The sequence below is a fragment of the Akebia trifoliata genome, chromosome 14 (genome assembly GCF_017979445.1).
Source record: "Akebia trifoliata isolate Shusen 1 chromosome 14, ASM1797944v1, whole genome shotgun sequence".
Taxonomy (NCBI): Eukaryota; Viridiplantae; Streptophyta; class Magnoliopsida; order Ranunculales; family Lardizabalaceae; genus Akebia; species Akebia trifoliata.
The window spans coordinates 11377692-11399255 of NC_141388.1; the positions used below are offsets into that span (position 1 = coordinate 11377692).

Here is a 21564-nt window from a genome sequence, read left to right on the forward strand (position 1 = left end):
ATTTTTACAATTGTTTACAAATTTTAGTGTGAGGTTTCTTTCAGTTCATGCGTGATTATTTCTAAGTCTCAAAGTCATATTTTCCTAGCGTAGCGAGGTCTCTAACTTATCAAACTATGTAGCAAACCTATGTGTACATATTTGCTAATTCGGCCGTAAGATGTAGCGATCTTAAGCGTGCGTAAATTTCTATGTCGAGTCATGACGAGTAGGGGGATGAAAAGAAACTAGAAACAAAATGAATCAAGCAATACTCACAAACCTTCGTGTTCTTTATGCTCATCATTATGAGTCCACAACAAATGGGTGACGAATTGTCAAATTAGGTAGATGCAAAAATGGGGTGTCTACACTAATGAAGAGTTTTGCTTTGTCTCTCGAGAATGGCTTGAGGACTTCTTTTCTAGAGGAAAAGTTTCTATCTTTTGAGAGAAAGTGATATTCTTCTCTCTCCAATTGAGGAATACTTAGATATTTATAGACTTAAAGATAATTTAGCTTTCCAATTATACCTCACCTTAAAAAATTTTGATTAGTTCGTCTAAAGGGTTAATTCGTCCAAATCCAATTTTAAGAATTGTATGGATTGTTGGTGGGTTCAAACTCGTTTATTTGAGTGTAAGGTCCACTATCTAATGTACTTCACTTAGATATATTGAACTATGGGCTTTATCTACGAAAAATCCAAACCCAATAGATAGAAATTCTATCCCAACTAGTAGGACCCAATTTGGACACACGAATCCATTTCCTACATTTAAGGGCTTTACTTTGATTTACAAAATTTGCAGGGGGCTTCTCAAAATTTCGATGCCCACACCTGACACCTCTAAACAAAAAAGCAACGACATACCAATTCCTTATGTTCATGAGAACATATATGGCTCCTTGATTTCTAGTCACATTGATACAAATATACTTGGAGAAAGTGATATCGAACTAATCAGCTTTGAAGTGCCACTCGATGGTTTTTCATGGTGTGGACGAAAAGCTTATTAAGGGTGGATTGACAATGATAATGATGAAGAAGATCTTGTGGTTCTTACAACAGAGATTTATTTGACAACCCGTAGGTTGGTTGTAGGAAAGAGTGCAAGAGTCGGTGGGACGTGAAGCCTGAAGATATGTGGATCTTCTCCTGTTTTTTCTCTGTTGTTCATCATTGTAAACACTTCGTACTATGTACAATGGGGGTGTCTTTGTTCGTATATATGGTGGTGCTTGTTCAGAGATTGGTTATGTGGGAATTACATTTTAGATTGCCCACCACATGAAAGCTTCATAAAATAATAAAATTTTCTCTATTTTAATTAAAATATTTATTAAAAAAAAAAAAAGAATAATTAATTTTAAAAATGATAACTTATCATTTTCTAAATTAAAATGAATAGAGCAGTAAAATATGATTTCCATAATTTTCAGCATATATCTTTACAATTATAATGAAAGAAGGTGTAATAGAAGTAGTCCAAAACCAAATTTTTGATCCTGTAAATGCCCCGACTTTTATATTTAAACGAAATATAAATATGGCCATTTAAAAAAATATTTTGAAACCCAACTCTAGAATGACATGGGATTAGTTATTAAAATTATAAAAATATCTTTTTTATCTTTTATCAATGTTTTAAGTTAGTGATAAGCCCTTTGCACAAGGGAAAAAAGCTTTGAAGTGGGATAAGCCCTTTCCATAACATGTTTTAAGTACAGGTGCCTTTGCACATGGGGAAAATGCTTTGAAGTGGGCAGCCCGCTTCAAAATTTTGAAGGAACCCTCTCCATTGGACTCCACATGGCATTTCAAAGGAGATATTTAAATGTTGGTGGAAATGCACTAAGTTAAAATTAAAAATTTTGATAAGAAAATTCAATGGGCCAAAGCCTATAAATTTTAGAAAGCGAAATTTGACGGCTTATGGCCGTTGAAATTTTTTATGATCCGCAATTTGACGGCTTAGACCCATCAAATTTCTCCCATCCTCCATTAATTTAACGATTTCGGTCCATGGAAAAAAAAATTTGACAAAGTAAAATTTGGTGCCTTGATTTGTCAAATTTTATGAAATTTGACAGTCTTGGGCTGCAAATATAGACTTTTTCACATTGTGACATAAAGATGTGAAATAAATAGAAAATACCACGTGTCTTATAATGAAGAGGATTCCTTAGAAATTTGAAGCAAGTTGGCCACTTCAAAGCCGGACCCCTCTTAGTTATGGAAAATCAAACCTTATTAAATCAACCCCAAATTTTACAGAAATGACTTTGATTATGATGACAAAGATGATGAAACTACCAGTGGGCTGTGGGTCCAAGATAGGCAAGGAACTTTCTAGATGATATTAGTAATTAATCTTCAAAATTTACCATGAGTGGTAATGATGTCCTCCCGAGTTTGGGCTCATCAGATGCCTTTGCACAATGTGAAAAAAGCCCAAATTTGATGGTCCAGTGTCGTCAAATTTCATAAAATTCAACGGATAAAAGAGTTGAATTGGCGTCAAATTTTTCATTGTCAAAATTTTATTTTTAACGGGTCAAAATTATCAAATTAATGAAGGATGTGAGAAATTCAATAACTCTAAGTCGTCAAATTTGGGAACATCAAGAATTTTGACTGTCCTAGACCGTCAAAATTCAATTTCTGAAATTCGTGGGCTTTGGCCTGTCAATTTTTTCTGTCGAATTTTCCAATTTTCACGTAGTATTGTATCCTATTTTTATTGGACAAAATTTCATCTTAGCATTCAAAGGTATTTCGTCCAATGAGAACATGACAAGTTAGGACCGAAACAGAGTATTCATTCAACGACGTATGACCAAATAGCAATACATTCATGTCATGGAAAAAATCGATCGAATCCATTTGAATGCCTTGAGATTTGCTTTAAATAATCACAAATTTTTATTTGGTTGGTTAATCACATCCTTATCACATTTAATAGAGAAACAAAATACGTTGAATTAATAGAGAAACAAAATTCGTTGAATCCATCATCTCCTTTTAATTTTCTAGATTATAAACTTTCTATAAGTGTAAAGTTACAAAGGAATCAAAGCAGGCAAATTAGGTAACTTTCCCATTATCTAAACCAACAACTGAGATGAAAGGATATTTCCTATCCTATAGATATTATTTAGTTACCAAGTAAGCGTTCTCTTTCCATATCTTTCTAAATGTACTCTTTCTTTCAAATGAGGAAAGCCACTCCTGATTTTCTTGAAAAAAAAAAGATAGAAAATTAAATTTTAGAAATACTTTCGAAATTATAGCCTTTATTACATGATGATCAACTACTCAGGAGATTGTTTCATGTTTATAAATTTGATTTCATTATCATCACTTTCGAAAACAACTCTGAATCAAAAAATCAAAATTTTTGATTCTCTAATATTCTGGACCATGGAAATCCTAGTCATTTAATAAAATTTTAAGTCACATAAGACAAAAATTGGTAGAAGTTGTGTCTTGGTCTGAGTGGGGATAGCATTTTCTCTTATACATGTCCACAAAATTTTGAAAAACACCAAACATCTTAGAGATAGATATAGAGGTAAGAATTTATTGAACAAACCGCACTCCTTCATATACCTCAGGAGTCCATTGATGAGAATGGGATGGGGAAAGCTTAAACCCAATTCCTACAGTGGTGAATATAAGCGCAATTGAAATTACTGGAGAGTATAAATCGTGAGATAAAAAAGATATTTCTTATCAATTTTATCAATTATTTGAGAATAATTAGTCTCAATCTTAATTTATTTATTGATATTGTCTCTGATATCCATATTGGTCTAGTCCTTAATATCAATCTTTTTTCTAAGACAAAAATAAAAAATTCTCTAGTAAAAAATTTTGTAAGTATTTTGTCATCCTAAGATTGTCAGTCGAAGCACTCCCCATAATTGAATGAAGGAAGATTCATTAAAAGGATCTCAAAAAGGTTGATTTTTTTTTTTTTTTTTTTTGTAAAATTTCCTTATCAACACAATTCATTTTAATTTCAAAAATGATAAATTATCATTTTTATAAGTAAAATATTTAAAATCTTCATGTTTTATTGGCTGGAGATATTTTCCCTATTTAATTTCAGTAAATTAAATAAATTTCTACTTCATGAACAATAATTTTTTTCTCTATTTTAATTAAAATATTTACTAAACAAAGTAAAAAAAAATTAATTTTTAAAATGATAATTTATCATTTTCGAAATTAAAATGAATAGAGCTGTAAAACAGGATTTTCATAATTTTCAGCATATATCTTTACAATTGTAACGAGAGAAGGCGGAAGTACTTCAAAATCAAATTTTGGATCATGTGAATGCACTGACCTTTGCATTCAACGAAATATAAATACGGCCATTTTGGTATACAAAAAATTTGCAGCCCAACCCTAAAATGACGTACGATTAATTTTTAAAATTATAAAAATATCCTTTTTACTCTGTAATATTAAAAAAAAATATTTTATAAATCTTTTCAGTTATAGATAAGCCCCTTTGATACATGTGCCTTTGCACATGAAAAAAAGCTTTGCAGAGGGCAGCCCGTTTCAAAATTTTGAAGGAACCCTCGACATTGGATTCCACGTGACATTTCAAAAGAGATATTTAAATGTTGGTGGAAACGTACTATGTGAAAACTGAAAATTTTGACAAAAAAATTCGACAGACCAGAGCCAACAAATTTTAGAATACAAAATTTGACAGCTTATGACCGTTGAAAATTTTGATGATCCGCAGTTCGACGGCTTAGAATCATCAAATTTCTCCCATCCTCCATTAATTTAATGATTTCAATCTATCGAAAAAAAAAAAAAAAAAAAAAATTGACAATGTAAAATTTAGTGTCTTGGTCCATCAAATTTTATGAAATTCGACAGTCTTGGGCAGTCAAATATAGACTTTTTTCACGTTGTGACGTAAAGACGTGAAATAAATAGAAAATGCCACATGTCTTATAATGAAGAGGATTCCTTAGAAATTTGACGCAAATTTGCCACTTCAAAGTTGGAGCCACTCCTAGTTATGGAAAATCAGACCTCATTAAATCAATCCCAAATTTTACAAAAATGATGATGACGACGACAAAGATGATGAAACTACCAGTAGTGGGCTGTGGGCCCAAGATAGGTAAGGAACTTTCTAGATGATATTGGTAATTAGTCTTAAAAATTTACCATGAGTGGTAATGATGTTATCCTGAGCTTGGGTTCATTGGATAGCAATACATTCATGTTATGGAAGAAAATCGATCGAATCGATCTGAATGCCTCGAGATTCACTTTAAATAATCACAAATTTTTATTTGGTTGGTTACTCACATCCTTATCACATTTAATAGGGAACCAAAATTCGTTGAATCCATCATCCAATTATTTAATAGAGAAACAAAATTCGTTGAACCTATCATCCCTTTTTATTTTCTAGATTATAAACTTTCCATAAGTGGAAAGTTACAAAGGAACCAAAGCAGGCAGATTAGGTAAGTTTCCCATTATCTAAACCAGCAACTGACATGAAAGGATATTTCCATATCTTTCTAAATTAATTTACTCTTTCAAATAAGGAAAGCGGCTCCTAATTTTCTAGAAAATAAAAAGATAGGAAATTAAGTTTTGAGAATATTTTTAAAACAACTCTTTCATCTCACCGTTCATCTTTTAAATTTGAAGCTATCCGTATTATTTTCTAGAAAAATTTAAAAAAAAAAATTTTGAAAATTGATTTCCATTTCTACGTGTGATGCTCTTTCTATCTCATGAAAAAAATTAGTCTCACAACCGTTTGACACTCACCCTTAAACTGACTGTTGAGATAGTGGTTAGAAGTATCGCCATAAACCGAGCTGATCTCTAGGAAATCTGGGTTTTTCTTCTAATCAAAACCGTCTGTTTGATGGAAAGTGTCCAACGGAAAAGTCCCTAGTTACATTTTCATCTATAAATAAGCTTGCCTTCACCACCTTCAATAGTACAGCCCAACTCGTAGAAAACCATTTGAATCCAACAGAAAGAAATTTCGAGCTCTGAAACCATGCAATCCCTAGCTGTTTCATCCGTGTTTTCTCCGTCATCTTTCCGTCCATCTGGACCATTTTCCGTTAGCTCCATTAACAGTAGAAGCTCAAGCTCTCTCCGCATCTCACGATCCCGCGCATGCATTACTACTTTGATTCGCTCCTCTCTCTCTTCTGCATCGTTAGGTATCTCTCTATATCTTCCTTGTAGTTATATATAACAGAGAAAAGTTCGACATTTTAAATTTTTTTGATGATTTTTCTGTTTTTTTTTTTCTCTAGTTAACGATTCGGTGAAGTTCGCAGAAGCTTCAAAGAATGGAAATTTAATTCCGCTACAAAGATGTATCTTTTCGGATCATTTGACTCCGATTCTTGCGTATCGATGTCTGGTTAAAGAAGATGATCGTGAGGCACCAAGCTTTCTGTTTGAATCGGTAGAACAGGGTGTTCGTGGAACCAATGTTGTAAGCTCTGCTTCTTTTACTTTTGTTAGAGTAGATTTTCTCTAACAAGAAAATTTTAGGTTTATTTCGTTTGTTTTTTTTATTTTTTTTTTTATTTTTTATTTTATTTTTTAATTTTAATTTTATTAATTAGGGACGATATAGTGTGATTGGAGCTCATCCGACTATGGAAATTGTGGCAAAAGGGAATTTTGTTACAATTATGGATCATGAAGAGGGGCTTAGAACAGAGGAATTTGTTGAGGATCCAATGGTTATTCCACGGAGACTAATGGAGGGATGGAATCCCCAAGTTATTGATGAGCTTCCAGATGCATTTTGTGGTAAGAAAATTGGAATGTTAGTAAGATTTAATTTTGATTTCGTTTTGGCAAAATCGAACATGAATTTGTGATCCAATTTCGACATTGTAGTTTAATCAGTATTTGAATACTTGTTAATTTTAGTCTGAATTTGATATGCTAAAGTGCATGCATGCACATAGTTGAGAGTTAAGGCGGATCCATTGATCATGAATTTGTGACTCAATTTCAATTTTAAACCTTGATGATATTGTTGATATCTGATTTCTCTGTAAATTGGCTTCTCTAATTTCTATAGATAAAGCTTGGATATAAGAAATTAAGTTTTTCTGAGAATTATTGTTGATTTTGGAGATAGCTTGTTATTGGGTTGTTATAAGATTTGGTAACTTATTGGGTTGTTATAAATAGAACACTCAGCTTCTTGGTTCTCAAGGAGATAGATTGTGGAGTCATATGGGTTCATTTGGCCTAATGTATGTCTTTAGTCAAAGCCATTCCGCATCTCTATTTGATTAATTATATTACAGTTATAGTTATTGTTATCTTCCGGTATTTACATTACATGTTTGACGTTATAAACTCACGACCGAGATTTCCTATGTCGTTTAGCTTCGGAGAATATTATAGTTATCTCTCTGTATCTACGCTACACGTTTGATGTTATAAATTCACGACAAAGATTTCCAATGTCATTTAGCTTTGGAGAAAATTGTAGTTATCTCTCGGTGTTTAAGTTACACGTTCGATGTTATAAATTCACGACAAAGATGCCATGTCGTCGTTTAGCCGTGGAAAATTGCTACTTTTATTTCTTTGAGAAAATTCCCAAAATATGCACAACTTTTGTTAAATTGCCCATTTCAGTACATTGTTCATTTTAATTCCTAAAACATGCATGAACATGAGGTAGCGAGATCCGGGCATTTATTCTAAATTTAAAGTGATGGCTTCAGCGCATGAAATGGTAATTTACCCTATTTCTTTTCTCACTGACATTCCAAATCTGTGACGAATGTCGGAATAATATTGAAAGCCATCCATAATGATTCACTGCTATTATGAACAGGTGGATGGGTGGGATATTTTTCATATGATACTGTGCGTTATGTGGAGAAGAAAAAGCTCCCATTCTCAAGTGCACCTGCTGATGATCGAAACATTCCGGACGTTCATCTAGGCCTCTATGATGATGTGATCGTATTTGATCTTGTAGAGAAGGTAGTCAAACTTTTACCATTAACCTTTAACATTATTGGTTTCTTACCGAATACACTAAATTCAAGTTTAACCACTATGTGAAAAACTGGTGAATTCAACGCCAAGGTCCGCCGAATTAGCCAAATTCGTCGTTGAATTTATCCTTTTTCCTGCATTGGACATACATTCTAGTATCTCAAATGTATATTTGATTCGAATAATGTATCCTTTTTTTTGGCATTTCTTGCCACTATAATATCAGAGCGTACCATTTGGTCAAAAAAATGCTATGTCAGACAACTTTATCTGATGCACATTCATGCATTAATTGATGTTTTCTTAACTTAAACTCGCATACTCTCTTTCCAGTAAAGATCAGTACACCAAGTACTACATTTTGATTTTTTGCTAAAATATAAATATTAAACCCGAAATTCCTGGCAATATTTCTATGTTATCAGTCAAATTTGTACACCAATAATGGCTTCATTTTATAGTTTTCCTGAATTTTTCACTTACGTGAAACCAAAAATTTTATGTCGAGATTCCTATTGCTGGAAAATTCCCATGACTAAATTTAATGGAATTTAATAGTTGTAGCTTTGATCGTTGGGTATTCTCTTTTTTTCCCCAGAAAGCATTTTTGATTCATTGGGTGCAACTAGATCGATACTCTTCAGTTAAGGAGGCCTTTGATGATGGAATGAACCGATTAGAACTTTTAGTGTCCAAAGTACAAAATATAGCCATGTGAGTAGATCATTTACATCCGTAATAATGTATATATACCCTTCTTTACATTAGTTTCCTACGACCACTCACTGACAGTATATTTGAATTGATTGTCTATTGTTAGCCCGAAGATAACTTCTGGTTTTGTGAATTTATATACTCGCCATTTTGGTTCTTCATTAAAGAGTTCATCAATGACAAGTGAGGAATACAAGAAAGCTGTACTGCAGGCTAAAGAACATATCTTAGCTGGAGATATATTCCAGGTTGTGTTAAGCCAACGTTTTGAGCGCCGAACATTTGCAGACCCGTTTGAGGTTTATAGAGCATTAAGAGTCGTTAATCCAAGTCCGTATATGGGGTATTTGCAGGTATGTCTACTCTTCTCTACAGCTTTTAATAATTTCAGCATGTTAATATTGATTTTAATTATATTTTCTTTCTTAATCAGGCCCGGGGATGCATCTTAGTGGCTTCAAGCCCCGAAATTCTAACCCGTGTCAGCAAGGTGAACTGATACAACTACTTATGGTGGCTAAGATAATTTGAGTTTCGAATTAACTTTCTCACCGAGCTAACCAAGTTGTTCATGGATTTACTATTTATTATATGCATTATAATACTATATAAAGGAATTTATTCATCATAATTTACATTAAATCTTGCACAAAATAATGTTCTTTTAAGTTCTTTTTCGTATAAAACAGTTGGGTTTAGAGTTGTGCAACCCTGTTTATGTTTCCAGAATAAGATTGTTAGCCGACCGCTTGCTGGGACTGTTAGAAGAGGTAAGAAAACCAAAGAAGATGAGATATTAGAGAAGCAGCTGTTGAACGATGAAAAGCAATGTGCCGAGCACATTATGCTAGTTGATTTGGGTCGTAATGATGTTGGACAGGTAATCCATTTTTTAATTAACATGAAAAGTCTTATTGGACGGGATTTCCAAAATCATATTTTACCCATCTTGTCTCTTTTGCATCATTTATTTTCTTTGGCTATCTTATGCACTCAAACCTCCAAAGTAAGGCTAATTTTTCGTATTATTTCTTCAACTTCATTCTTTTTGTTAAGATTCCAAGATCAATGTCTAAGGGCTAAAAAATTGTTTCATTGCCTAGATTTGCTTAATCATTGTCTATATCATTTGTCTTTATCGTTTACAAAGATGTGGCTAAATTATTTGTTATCTAGACTAGTATTTGTATGAAGCCTTCTACTTCATCTCCAACCTCTCGGGTATTGGAATGTGTATGGGTAGGTATATTTGATTGAACACTTGTTTCTATGGAGTGTACAAGTCATTGTGTAAAAACATAAAACAAAACCAAAAAATGCACATGTGTTCGGTTAGTTATTAAATGAGGACAGCTGTAGTTATCATTTGTAAACATACCTGAAAAATCCACATGCCGAACTGAAATAACTTTACTGATTAATATCAAAAGGTATATTATCATATCGTAAATAATACCCTCTATCAATTGAATAAAATTACAATACCACACTAAACCATAAACCTTGCATCGGTTTGAAAGTCAAAGAATATCAAGCATATAATGACCATATAATTTACTATATTTAACATCTATAAATCAGATGATTAGGGAAGCATCATACAATTTCTATGTTGATACTACTGAAAACGAAAGTGAGGTCTGCATGGTAAGAATCTTGAATGTTCTCTGTACATTACTTATTGTTGCATTCTTCTGTAATCGTGTCAAACATGGCCACATTCTCCCTTTTTACATCTGACTTGTTGCTTGCTTTGTCTAATATATGCATATCAATTCATAATTTTTACAATATCATTATGCAAATACAAAGTAAATGAAAATTATATACTTGGGAATTAATTATGCCCAAAAAAATAAATAAATAAAAATCTATTAAGTTTGTCCTTCCTAATAGAGTTGTTAACAAGAGCTTTTCATACATGGCCAACTTGTGCGCACGTGAATTGGTACTTTTTCTTTAAGGAAAGGTTCCCGTTGTAAGCAACTTTGGAACTCGGGTTTGGGATGCAATGTAATTTCCAAAAGGACAATGGTTTACATGTGAAAGGATACTGATCGTATATAGTTTGGACTTTGATGTGGCACCACCAGTGATGATCTCAAGTCCTCAATTTAACACTAACAAACTAATGCTACATAGTTATCAATTACAAACTCAATTCTTCTGTTCATATTGTTTTCTTGTGCCTTGAATATATCAGTTAGGATCTAACTTGACTAGTGCTGCAGGTCGCGAAATTTGGCTCTGTGAAGGTGGAGAAACTGATGGCAATAGAACGATACTCCCATGTTATGCACATCAGCTCTACGGTGAGAATAATGTCTGCTTCCAATTTTTATTGTGGGCTCAATTTGTAACTATTAACTGATTTGAACTCTGTGAATCTTAGCTAATTAACAAGAGAGATTATAAAATTCCGTACAAATGTGAACGTGAATCGACTCTCTAACCATTCATTTACATAAATAGTGATGATAAGGAGGAGAGAAGTTTGAATAATAGTTTCAATTGGATGCACTCGTACCGTTTTTGTACCCATGAAAATCATTGCCCATGAGGCAATATTTTAGAATTTCACTAGCACATAATTCTACTCTTTCTATTCTTTCTTTGTTTATTTCAAATTGTAGTAGTATAACAGTGGTTTCCACCCATTGACATTGCTTTCTCTTTCGCATTACCATATTTATTCTGCATTTCTCAATCTTCAAAGGTGTTTATGGTATGAAAAAGGTGTTTCCATGTATATAGGCTCAAAGCCCCTAAGGAAAAATTCTATGTCTTTTGTAGGTTACAGGAGAATTACTTGAGGATCTCACATGCTGGGATGCCTTACGTGCGACACTTCCTGTTGGAACAGTTAGTGGGGCACCTAAGGTTCGGTAACTGGCCCTATTTAATTTCTCATCCTTAATGCTTCACTATTAGTTTTTCTTGTCTTTGGTGCTTATGTGGTCAGCTGTGGTTATAAGCCATCTGACTTAGTTGACTGAGTTTCATGATGTTACTAAATCTGAACTCCTGTTATACGAATGCTGGAATACTCGAGCAAGGATGGGGGCTTAGAAGAAACTATCCTCCCCTGATTGTGATTGAAAGGGCCCGTTGAGGAGATAACCAAGTTGGTCCTAACAAATTGGATGGTTAGGATCCCAATCAGACCAATGTGAGGATCATTGCATAGTGAGTCCGGAAATGGCACTGCTATGGGAGTATGCTCCTTCGAAGTTTAGTCTGAGTTTCAGATTAAATTTTTTTACCAATAATTACCTTATCCTTTAATATTTGCTGATAAAAATCTTCATAAATCTGCAACTTGGTCTAGTATCTATTACATGAATTTATGACGGTAGTGTCACAAAGCAGGTGCGAGCCATGGAGTTGATAGATGAGCTGGAAGTGACAAGGCGAGGACCCTATAGTGGAGGATTCGGGTGGATTTCATATTTTGGGGATATGGACGTGGCACTCACTTTGCGGACCATTGTTTTCCCAACCGGAACCCGTTATGACACAATGTACTCCTACAAGAACGTGAACAAACGCCGGGAATGGGTTGCCCATCTTCAGTCTGGAGCTGGCATTGTGGCTGATAGCAATCCCCATGATGAGCACAGAGAGTGCGAGAACAAAGCCGCGGGACTTGCGAGAGCCATTGATCTTGCGGAATCTACATTTTTGGAGAAGGATTGATGCATGTATTTGAAGAAAAGAGGAGAGGGACAAGTCCAAATTTAATAAAACTTCAACTTTCTAAATTATATAATCTAAAGGTAGTATGTTAAGAAATGACTAATTTGATAGTTGAATGGGAATGGTGTCTAGTTGTTTTCTATATGATACACAGCCCGGTGTATTTAATCTCCAAGCAAAACGTGCCACAAAGATACTGTTATAGATGAATGGGACAACACTCTCGATCGCTGGCTCTTGACTCCCACTTATTTATTGGTCGTGCCAATGCGTCCATACAAAACTCACTTTAGGTTGTCCTTTAGCTTCGAGAAAAAATGCTAGCTTTGAACTCTTTGAAATTTAGGGTTTGTTTGATTTGGCATGAAATTAAAATGAGTTAGAAAGCTAACGTGATTTTTCATGTGTTTGATTGCATCCTTTCATTGAAAATGAATTTTCACTTTCATCCAAAAATAATAAATGTTGAATTTCACTTTTCTACTAGTCATGAGAAAATGCAATTCACCCTTGCCTCAAATGAAAATCCTAATCTACTCTATTCTTCTTCTTCTCCTCCTCCACCACCACCACATTCAACCCCCACCCTCTTTGCCATCGTCGCCGGCCATCTCTCTCTCAGATTTTTTTCCCTAAATTTTTTTTAGATGCAATCAAACAATAAAATTTATTTTCCAAGTACCATTTTTTCCACCATTACTTGTTTGTGGATTTCAAATTTCATGGAAATTGACTTTCCATGCAATCATTACCCCAAGTGTCTTGGGGGGGGGGGGGGGGGGTTTGTTATTTGCACCAACCTATTTTAACTTTATGAGTTCTTCTCGCACACTTATCATCCCAATCAAATCTCATTCCGTCTCCTCTTCATCCCACTTCTTTTTCTTCTCTCTCTATCTCATTATTCATTGATCTCTCCCTCTTTCTCATTATTCTTCTTTGCATTTACGTAAGTTTTAACTAGGGTTTCTACAAGGATCTTGTGGTATAAGAAGCAATACCCTTAAAAGTTGTAAAATAAATTAGTAATGATCAGGGAAATCCCAACTCCTAATTTAGTAGTTGTTAGACAATCTCAGTAGTGAAAGAAAAAAGAAAAAAACAATTAAAATTTCATTTGGTAGGTCAGTACTGAATTCTCTTGCATAAATTTTGCAAGATTCTATTGAATCTACTTAAAAGGATTCAATAGATTCCTATAGTATCGCAATCAGTTGGTTCTTACCGAGTCTTTTCAAATAGATTCAGTAGGCTCCTACCGAGTCTCAATAAATATTTTCGATATCTTCTTACCAAATTAAAAATCAGTCTTTTTTTAAGTGGGTAGCAAGTAATTTTACTATTTATTAGAAAATAACATTTAAGTGGATGAGACAAACAAAAAACTGGGTGCTAATAGTCTGCCCCGTAGGGTTTTGGTGAAGCATCCATCGACAACTTCATCATTTGTCAAAACGTAAAATAAATTCACTTTGCTGTTTAGAATATGAGAAATTCTATTGTCACACCGACTTTTACTTACAACGCACCAATCCTTTTGAAATTAAGTTGTTTATATATGGATTGGTGCCTTATTAGTAAAAATTATTGTGTTGATAGTAACTCTCTTGGAATATTCTTACGACTAAAATGATAGTGAACTGCCCTATGCATTGCTTTCGCAGATTAGATGCTAATATTTTGAATTAATATTGTAAGTTTTTTTTAGCTGAAGATCCGGTGGAGCTCCTCTTCATCATAGATTCATCTGGGTTTCATTCAATTCAAGGTCAATTTCCTTTCTGAATTGAAATTTTATATAATGCCCTAGATTTTTCTAGTTTTAATTCGAAACACAAGAAATTGAGTGACACCAAGTGTACCGTAGTTTATTATCGACTTGAGCTTTTGTAATTTTGGTGCATATGGGGAAAGATGTTGTGACATTTTTGTCATGGGCAGCAGAACCAAAAATGGAAGAAAGAAAACTGGTAAATAAGTATACTTAAGCTCATTTCTATTATTCCAAAAAGAAAGAAAACTGGTAAATAGGCATAAAGCTCATTTCTATTATTCCAAGAAGAAAGAAAACTGGTAAATAGGCATTTTTGTGTGTGCGTGTGCAGGTGTTAAGCATGTGTGTTCAACCCCTATGTGCTTCTTTGCGAGAAGCATATATGGCATGTCCTCTGTTGGATTTCTTCTCAAATCTCCACACATTCACCATTATCTTTTTCTCTCTATTACTTCTTCTTTTCTTTATACGTTTCTTTCTATTACTTGTTGACACAATCATCTTAATCTGATTCATCATCAAAGATCAAAAATAAATACCACGTGGCTCAAAAAAGAAGAAGGTGCAGGATGCTCTCTTCATCTCGTCTCGACGATTCCACAGAAACAAAACAACAACAGCTCAACCTCTCTGTTCTTCGTTTCACACTTGGTCAATGAATTTCCCTCAATTGTTGTCTCTCTTTTATTTCTTTGATTTAACTGTTGAGGGTTTTTTATTTTTGGGGTTCAGGGATTCGTGGGTTGGACGAATCATACTTACCCAGATGGATAGGATACACTTTTGGTTCACTACTTCTCTTGAACCACTTCATCGGTTCCACTTCACCTTCACCCACCACTCCTGCGCAGCTCGTAAGTGAATTCTACCTTCATTGGTACTATCTTTGTATAATAATTATCGATATTATGTTTGGGTTTCTGTCAAATCGCCTTAATTTTGGTTTGTTTTGCTTTTGTCATTCAGATATCAGAGGTTTTGGGTCTTTCTTTGGCGGCATTTTCGATTGCTCTCCCATATATGGGTAAATTTCTGAAGGGGGTATGATAAGACAGAAAAATTATATGAGCAGTTACCCAGCCAGCCATGTAGCTGACATTATAGGATGTTTACTTTGAACAGGAGCGGAGCTAGAATTTTTTTGTAGAAGGGGCAAACTAGTTAATGGTGTATGCTTGAAGATGAATAGTTTTGGAGAGAAATGCGCCATATGTTTATCAAAAATTGAGGAAGGAGAAGAGATCAAGGAGTTGAAATGCAGTCACTTGTTTCACAAAGATTGCATTGACAGGTAGCAACAGTATGATTGTGCCACGTGTCCATTATGTAGGAGGCGGACGTTAGATGAAGATATGGTGATCTAGCACAGTTCAATGCAAAGTCTACTAGAAAATAATGGCGATGGAGAGTTGGGTTTGTTCCTTACATATTTACATTACATCGCACTTCAGTATTTGTAAGATATTTTGTTTTAATTACTCAATGTCCATTAATTTTTGTAACATAAAAGTAAAATCAGTAACTCGTCAAGGATGTCTGGTGAGAATTTGTATCACAGTCCGGTAATAGGTAACAATTTCAAAACATATTCAGCAATGCTGATGTCTGGGGTCAAAGTCATCAATTTCAAAACAATAGGGGTATCTCTAATATTCAGCAATACAAGAGGGGGCTGGTGTAAAATTGAAATTTTTTTTTTTCAAAAGCTTTTACAGCGACGACCAAAACCGTAGCTACAGATCAAAAAAAATAAATTTTAAAAACCCTATAGCGCTGTGAGTAGATCATTATGATAATGTTCTTTAATTATTTATTCTTTACATTTTTCCTACAAGTGATGCAACATACTTCCCAGTTTGGTTCTTCATTGAAGAAGTCAACAATGACCGGTGACACATATAAGAAGGCTGTACTACAAGCGAAAGAACATATCACGGCAGTAGACAAATTCCAGATCGTTTTAAGTCAACGTTTTGAGCGTCGAACATTTACAGACCCGTTTGAAGTTTACAGAGCTTTAAAAGTTGTGAAGCCAAGTCCATTTATGACTTACTTACAAGTGTGTCTTCTCTTCTGCAAAGCTGTCAATAATTTAACTAAACCTATAAGCCTCTTTCTTGAATAGTTTACTTTATAGTGTACAGTATTTTCTGACTTTGTTTATATATTTCATTCTTAATCAGGCTAGAGGATGCATTTTGGTTGGTTCAAGCCCTGAATTCTCACCCGTGTGGAGAAGGTGAATTTATATACTCTTATGGTGACTAAAGTGTTTCAAGATACTATTTGAATTTCTTATTGAGCTAAGAAATGGACTTCCATCCTTACACTGTATTTCTCATTGAGCTAGGAAATGGACTTCCATCCTTACACTGTAGATGTCCAAGTTTGTCAATTTATCAATTTCTTATCCCTCAGTAGGGGTAGGGATTTAATCCCGCCACAAACTTCATGGAAAAATTCTCTTTATTCCCCTTTTTCTCTCCTTCCTTTCCAAGAATATCCCTTCAACTTTATTTTCTTTGCCCTATTATGTAACCCTTTTCAATAATACCCTACCACTTTATTTTCTTTCCTTTTACTCCCTTAACTCCAAAGAGAATGACTGAGCCATAGGCACAAGCAAACTCTAGTTATCATTATAATTGGAGAGGCTTCCTATTTTTATCATGTTGATCTCTTCCTTGACATTCAATAATAATGACATGTGCTGCCTTGTTTCTTTTGACAGAAGAAGATTGTTAACCTACCGCTCACTGGGACTATTAGGCGAGGGAGGACAGATGAAGAGGATGAGATGCTGAAAAAGCAGTTGTTGCACGATGAAAAACAATGGGTTGAGCACATAATGCTGGTTGATTAAGGACAAAATGATGTTGGAAAGGTCCTATATGTTGAGTTTAGTCTCACATCGGACACACATTGCCTTGTCTCTCTCTTTATAAGCTCCCGGGCCTCTCCACTCACTACGTGAAAACTGAAAAATTAGACAGAAAAAATCGATGGGCCAAGGCCAACGGATTTTATACATTGAATTTTGACGATCTAGGACCGTCGAAATTCTTGATGTTCCCAAATTAGGCTTAGAGTTGTCGAATTTCTCTCATCATTCATTAATTTGACAGTTTTGACCCGTCAAAAATAAAATTTTGGCAATGAAAAATTCGATGCCAATTTGACCTTTTTATCTGTTGAATTTTATGAAATTTGACGAGTCCGAACCATCAAATTTAGGCTTTTTCACATTGTGACTCATTGCCAATTGATTTTGAGTTGGGTCCTCAAATGTATCATGGTATCAGAGCGGGCCTTTCTCTCCTCCACGTCACACAATTCATATCTCCACATGCTTTGGCCAAGTCTGGTCCACATGTGCGGGGGCTGTGTTGAGTTTAGTGCCACATCAAACACAAATTGCCTTGTCTCTCTCCTTATAAGCTCCTCAACATCTTCACTCATTGCCAATTGGTTTTGAGTTGGACCCCAAATTTATCACTCCCTTCCTTTAATTTACATGAATAATTTTTCTTAGATGGAATCTCCAAATCGTTCTTGTCTGTGTTGCATCATTGGTAATCCTTGGCTATCTTATTAATTTGATCCTCTACAGTAATGCTAAGTTTGATGTGTTATCGTGGGTTTTATTGGCATGTGCATAGGTATGAATATTAGATTGAATATTTGTTTCTATGGAGTTTATAGTTCATTTGTGTGGAAAAAAAAAATAGCATTTACATGTGTTTGGTCAAAACAAAATACAAGGTGTGATTCTCGTTATCCCCTTTTTATGGGTTGGGACTTGGGACTTGGGAGAGACAATCTTGATTCTCGTTTGTTTCATCCAACTTGCCCCTCTATCAATCTAATAATCTTGAGAGATGCATATTAGTTTATATTTTTTTTCAAAATATTATTACATAATTAGAAAGTAGATGACAACTATGCAATTCAACATTAATTACACCAAATCCTAATTAAATATCACTTAAGTTTTCTTTTCCCTAATAGACTTGTTAACAAGTGTTTTCATCCATGGCTAAAGTGTGCTCCAGACTTGCTAAGTTTCTTTAAGAAATGATTTTCCTTTTTTTTCTTTTTATAAATAGCATTTCATTCATAAAACAGAACCAAACCAGTCAAGATGGCCAACCTAGCAAGACCTTGTAGCAAGATGCTACTCACGAGGAATACAACAAATCCCATCCTAATTAAAAATAAAATCTTCAAAGAAAAATCCCGTAAACTTCTTAAAGACTTTGGACTAAAAAAAAAAGACTTAAAATGGATATAATTGTATCTATACAATCTTTTTGTTTCCCCTCAAAGATACACATATTCTTCTCAAGCCACACCCTCCAACAGGTTGCGAATGGTGTAATACTCCACAGCAGTCTCTTCGTGCCACCAAAAGAGTGACCAATTGATGACCAACAGGTAAAGAGTTCATTTATTTTTTGTGGTAGACAGGTTATAACTCTATACAATTTCCAAAAAATGAACACATATACCATATACAAACTTACAATGAAGAAGAAGATGATCCAATGATTTTCCATTATCCATACATAGCACACAACAACTCGTCCCTCACAAACCACGTTGCATAAAAAAATTCACCGTTTGAATCCTTCCTAAAGACGTCGTCCATGTGAAGAAAACAACTTTACTTAGTACTCTTAGACCCCAAATTGAAATATAAGGAAAAGAAGTCACCATTATTGCACAAGGAATGTTAAAAGGAACGCACCGAAAACCTTCCATCCTTACTTGCCATCCACACTCTCTCTCATCTTCCCTTCCCATAAGTAATTCGATACACGAAGCTCCATCAACTAATCTACCAACTTCTTCAAATTTCAAATTGTCGAGACCTCTCCGAAATCGAAAGTCTCATGTTCATTCTCCACCTATGGGTCGTTGGAATAATGCTATTGGACTTCCTTTTTTTGAGGATATGGAATACAAATTGGGAAATACCTCCATAAGTGGTCAGTTTCCACACCAAATATCTTCTCAAAATCTTACCCAGTTGCCTTGACCTATTTTGAACTTGATTCTCAGTTCGAATAGCGGAATGATCTTCATGATGCCTGTCCACATCTCACATCCATGGGGATGTCTAGCTAACCTGCTTTCCCACCTCGTCCATCTAGAGTCGTACTTTCCTTATATAACTTGTCTCCACAAGTTATTTCCATCAGTCACAAACTTCCAAAGCCATTTTCCCCTCAATGTCAAGTTCATTGCCCCGAGTCTCCTAATTCCGAGGCCACCATATTTTTTGTCTAAGCATATATGTTTCTAATTCACTAGATGATGTTTTCTACTCCCATCTCTATCATGCCAAAGAAAATTAATTCTCTTTGTTTTCATCTCTCTAGAGATGCAATTGTAAGGAACCTTTAGAAGTTGGGTTTTGGATGAAATAAAATTTTCTTCTCCATTTTTTTCGTTTTTACATTGATGTTGTTGTTGTGATAAGGTGCAAACATGGGGTCTGATTGGCTTAATTCTCACATTTCAAGAAATCAGAGAGATTTATTAGCTTAACAAATTTTTCTGTAGTTCACTTTTCTACTCATATCTAAACGAGATATTGCTATAGGTCTCAAAATCTAGTTCTATGAAGGTGGAGAAGCTTATGAACGTAGAACAACAATACTCCCATGTCATGCACATCGGCTCCACGGTAAGAATGTCTATTTCGAGTTCTGTATGTGGACTCAATTCAACTCTGCCTATAATGTTTGATCTCGATATACAACGATGATGATGGGTTGAATTATGACAATTACATGATTTGCTCTACCTGTATATATTTTTTTTGAAGCTTTAGCCTTGTTTATTGTTCTTATATGTTTTTAGTTTCACATTAGTATAATTCGGTTTGGGTCCAAATTGGAATCGAACCAACATGAGTCTGTTCCACTATATAAGAATTAGAACTTAACAAAAAGGCCAATAGAACCAAACTAAGGTCGGTTTGGCTTGGTTCGGCTCTATGGGTTGCCAATATTCTATAAACTTTCTCGGAAGTAATATATTTTTAATTGAAAACAATAAATATATAATAAACATCAAATTTCTTATAATAATCATTAATTATTCATGAAAAAATTCATTAATTATCCATAAAAAAAAGTCACTAATCTATGTCCTAATTCCTAAAATAATGCATAATAAATTATACATATATTTTTGTATTACATAAGGGTTTTGTCCTCGTCTTGGTTTAGAACTATACAAGCCATGAACCAAGAACCGCACCAAATTGATTTGTTCTCCATTTTCTTAACCCTTCTCCCAATCGCAATTTGTTCCTAACAAAAGCAGCCCAAAGCTATTGGTTTGGTTTGATTCTCGGTTTGAACCAGACCAAGTTGCATCTCTAAGTATAATAGTGTCTGAGCCCATTGAAAGGATTCATTTCATATCTTTTTCTTTTTTTTTGCCATATATACAAGCACAAAGACCCTAAGCATATACCCTATTGTCTTTCATAAGTAAGAGGAGTTACTCGATCATCTAACGTGCTGGAATGCTTTTCATGCTGCATTGCCCGTCGGAACTGTTAGTGGGGCAACAAAGGTTAACTGACCCTATTCAGTTTTTCCTCAATGTTTCACACCATTTTTCTCATCTTTGAAATTTTATTTGTTTCTACTCCCAATATTCTCTCTCAATTTTATTTTATTTTATTTTATTTTTGTTTCTATTGTTATTACCTCCAATGCAAAGCAGGTGAGTTATGGAGTTGATAGCTCAGTTAGAAGTCACAAGTGAGGACCATATAGTGGTGGATTCGGGCGTGTGTCCTTTACCGGCAATATGGACATAGCAATTGCTTTGGGGACCATTGTTTTCCCAACTGGGATCCGTTACAACACAATGTACTCGCACAAGAACGTGAACAAACGTAAGGAATGGGTCGCCCATCTTCAGTCTGGGGCTGGCATTGTGGCTGATAGTGTTCCCAACGATGAGTAGATAGAGTGCGAGAATAAAGCTGCTGGTCTTGCAATAGCCATTAATCTTGCTGAATCAACATTTGTGGAGAAAGATTGATGAAAAATGAAAAATTATTGTTATTTATTTTCTATGATATGAAATCAATATTAGCGTTTGAGACTTATAGTTATACTAGAGTATTAATTCTGTTCTAATTTATTAAGATGTATCCGATGCATAGAATCAAATAGTTAATGTAGTTAGGTTGTATTTTATTAAAATGTATTGAGTTGTACTGGATTATGTTTATAGTTAGGGTAGTTACATAACCACACGTATCCGCCCCCATTTAATAGGAAATTCACACCAGAATCAATTTATTAGGGTTTACACTTAATCTGAAATC

At 34.4% G+C, this 21564-nt stretch overlaps 2 protein-coding genes and 1 pseudogene across 4 annotated transcripts; all 3 read left to right on the forward strand.

The window, feature by feature from the left end:
* Positions 1 to 5749: 5749 nt before the first annotated feature.
* Positions 5750 to 12576, forward strand: LOC147386245 (anthranilate synthase alpha subunit 1, chloroplastic-like). Its single transcript, XM_086422849.1, has 11 exons — positions 5750 to 6207; positions 6304 to 6488; positions 6622 to 6811; positions 7860 to 8011; positions 8625 to 8740; positions 8847 to 9093; positions 9174 to 9230; positions 9468 to 9620; positions 10972 to 11052; positions 11534 to 11620; positions 12110 to 12576. Exons 1-11 carry the CDS (start codon positions 6039 to 6041, stop codon positions 12434 to 12436), a joined length of 1764 nt encoding a protein of 587 aa, XP_086278975.1. The 5' UTR covers positions 5750 to 6038; the 3' UTR covers positions 12437 to 12576.
* Positions 12577 to 14127: 1551 nt separating this feature from the next.
* Positions 14128 to 15740, forward strand: LOC147386246 (protein COFACTOR ASSEMBLY OF COMPLEX C SUBUNIT B CCB2, chloroplastic-like). Of its 3 annotated transcripts, none has more exons than XM_086423632.1 (5): positions 14128 to 14204; positions 14735 to 14861; positions 14943 to 15064; positions 15177 to 15234; positions 15333 to 15740. In XM_086423632.1, exons 2-5 carry the CDS (start codon positions 14780 to 14782, stop codon positions 15503 to 15505), a joined length of 435 nt encoding a protein of 144 aa, XP_086279758.1. In that variant the 5' UTR covers positions 14128 to 14204; positions 14735 to 14779; the 3' UTR covers positions 15506 to 15740. The 3 variants fall into 3 exon arrangements, with proteins under 3 accessions (XP_086279758.1, XP_086279757.1, XP_086279759.1); XM_086423631.1 differs by lacking the exon at positions 14128 to 14204 and adding an exon at positions 14254 to 14406 and having other exon boundaries at positions 14542 to 14861; XM_086423633.1 differs by lacking the exon at positions 14128 to 14204 and adding an exon at positions 14257 to 14406 and having other exon boundaries at positions 14542 to 14861; positions 15177 to 15251.
* Positions 15741 to 16047: 307 nt separating this feature from the next.
* Positions 16048 to 21275, forward strand: LOC147386247 (anthranilate synthase alpha subunit 1, chloroplastic-like; annotated as a pseudogene).
* Positions 21276 to 21564: the final 289 nt, after the last annotated feature.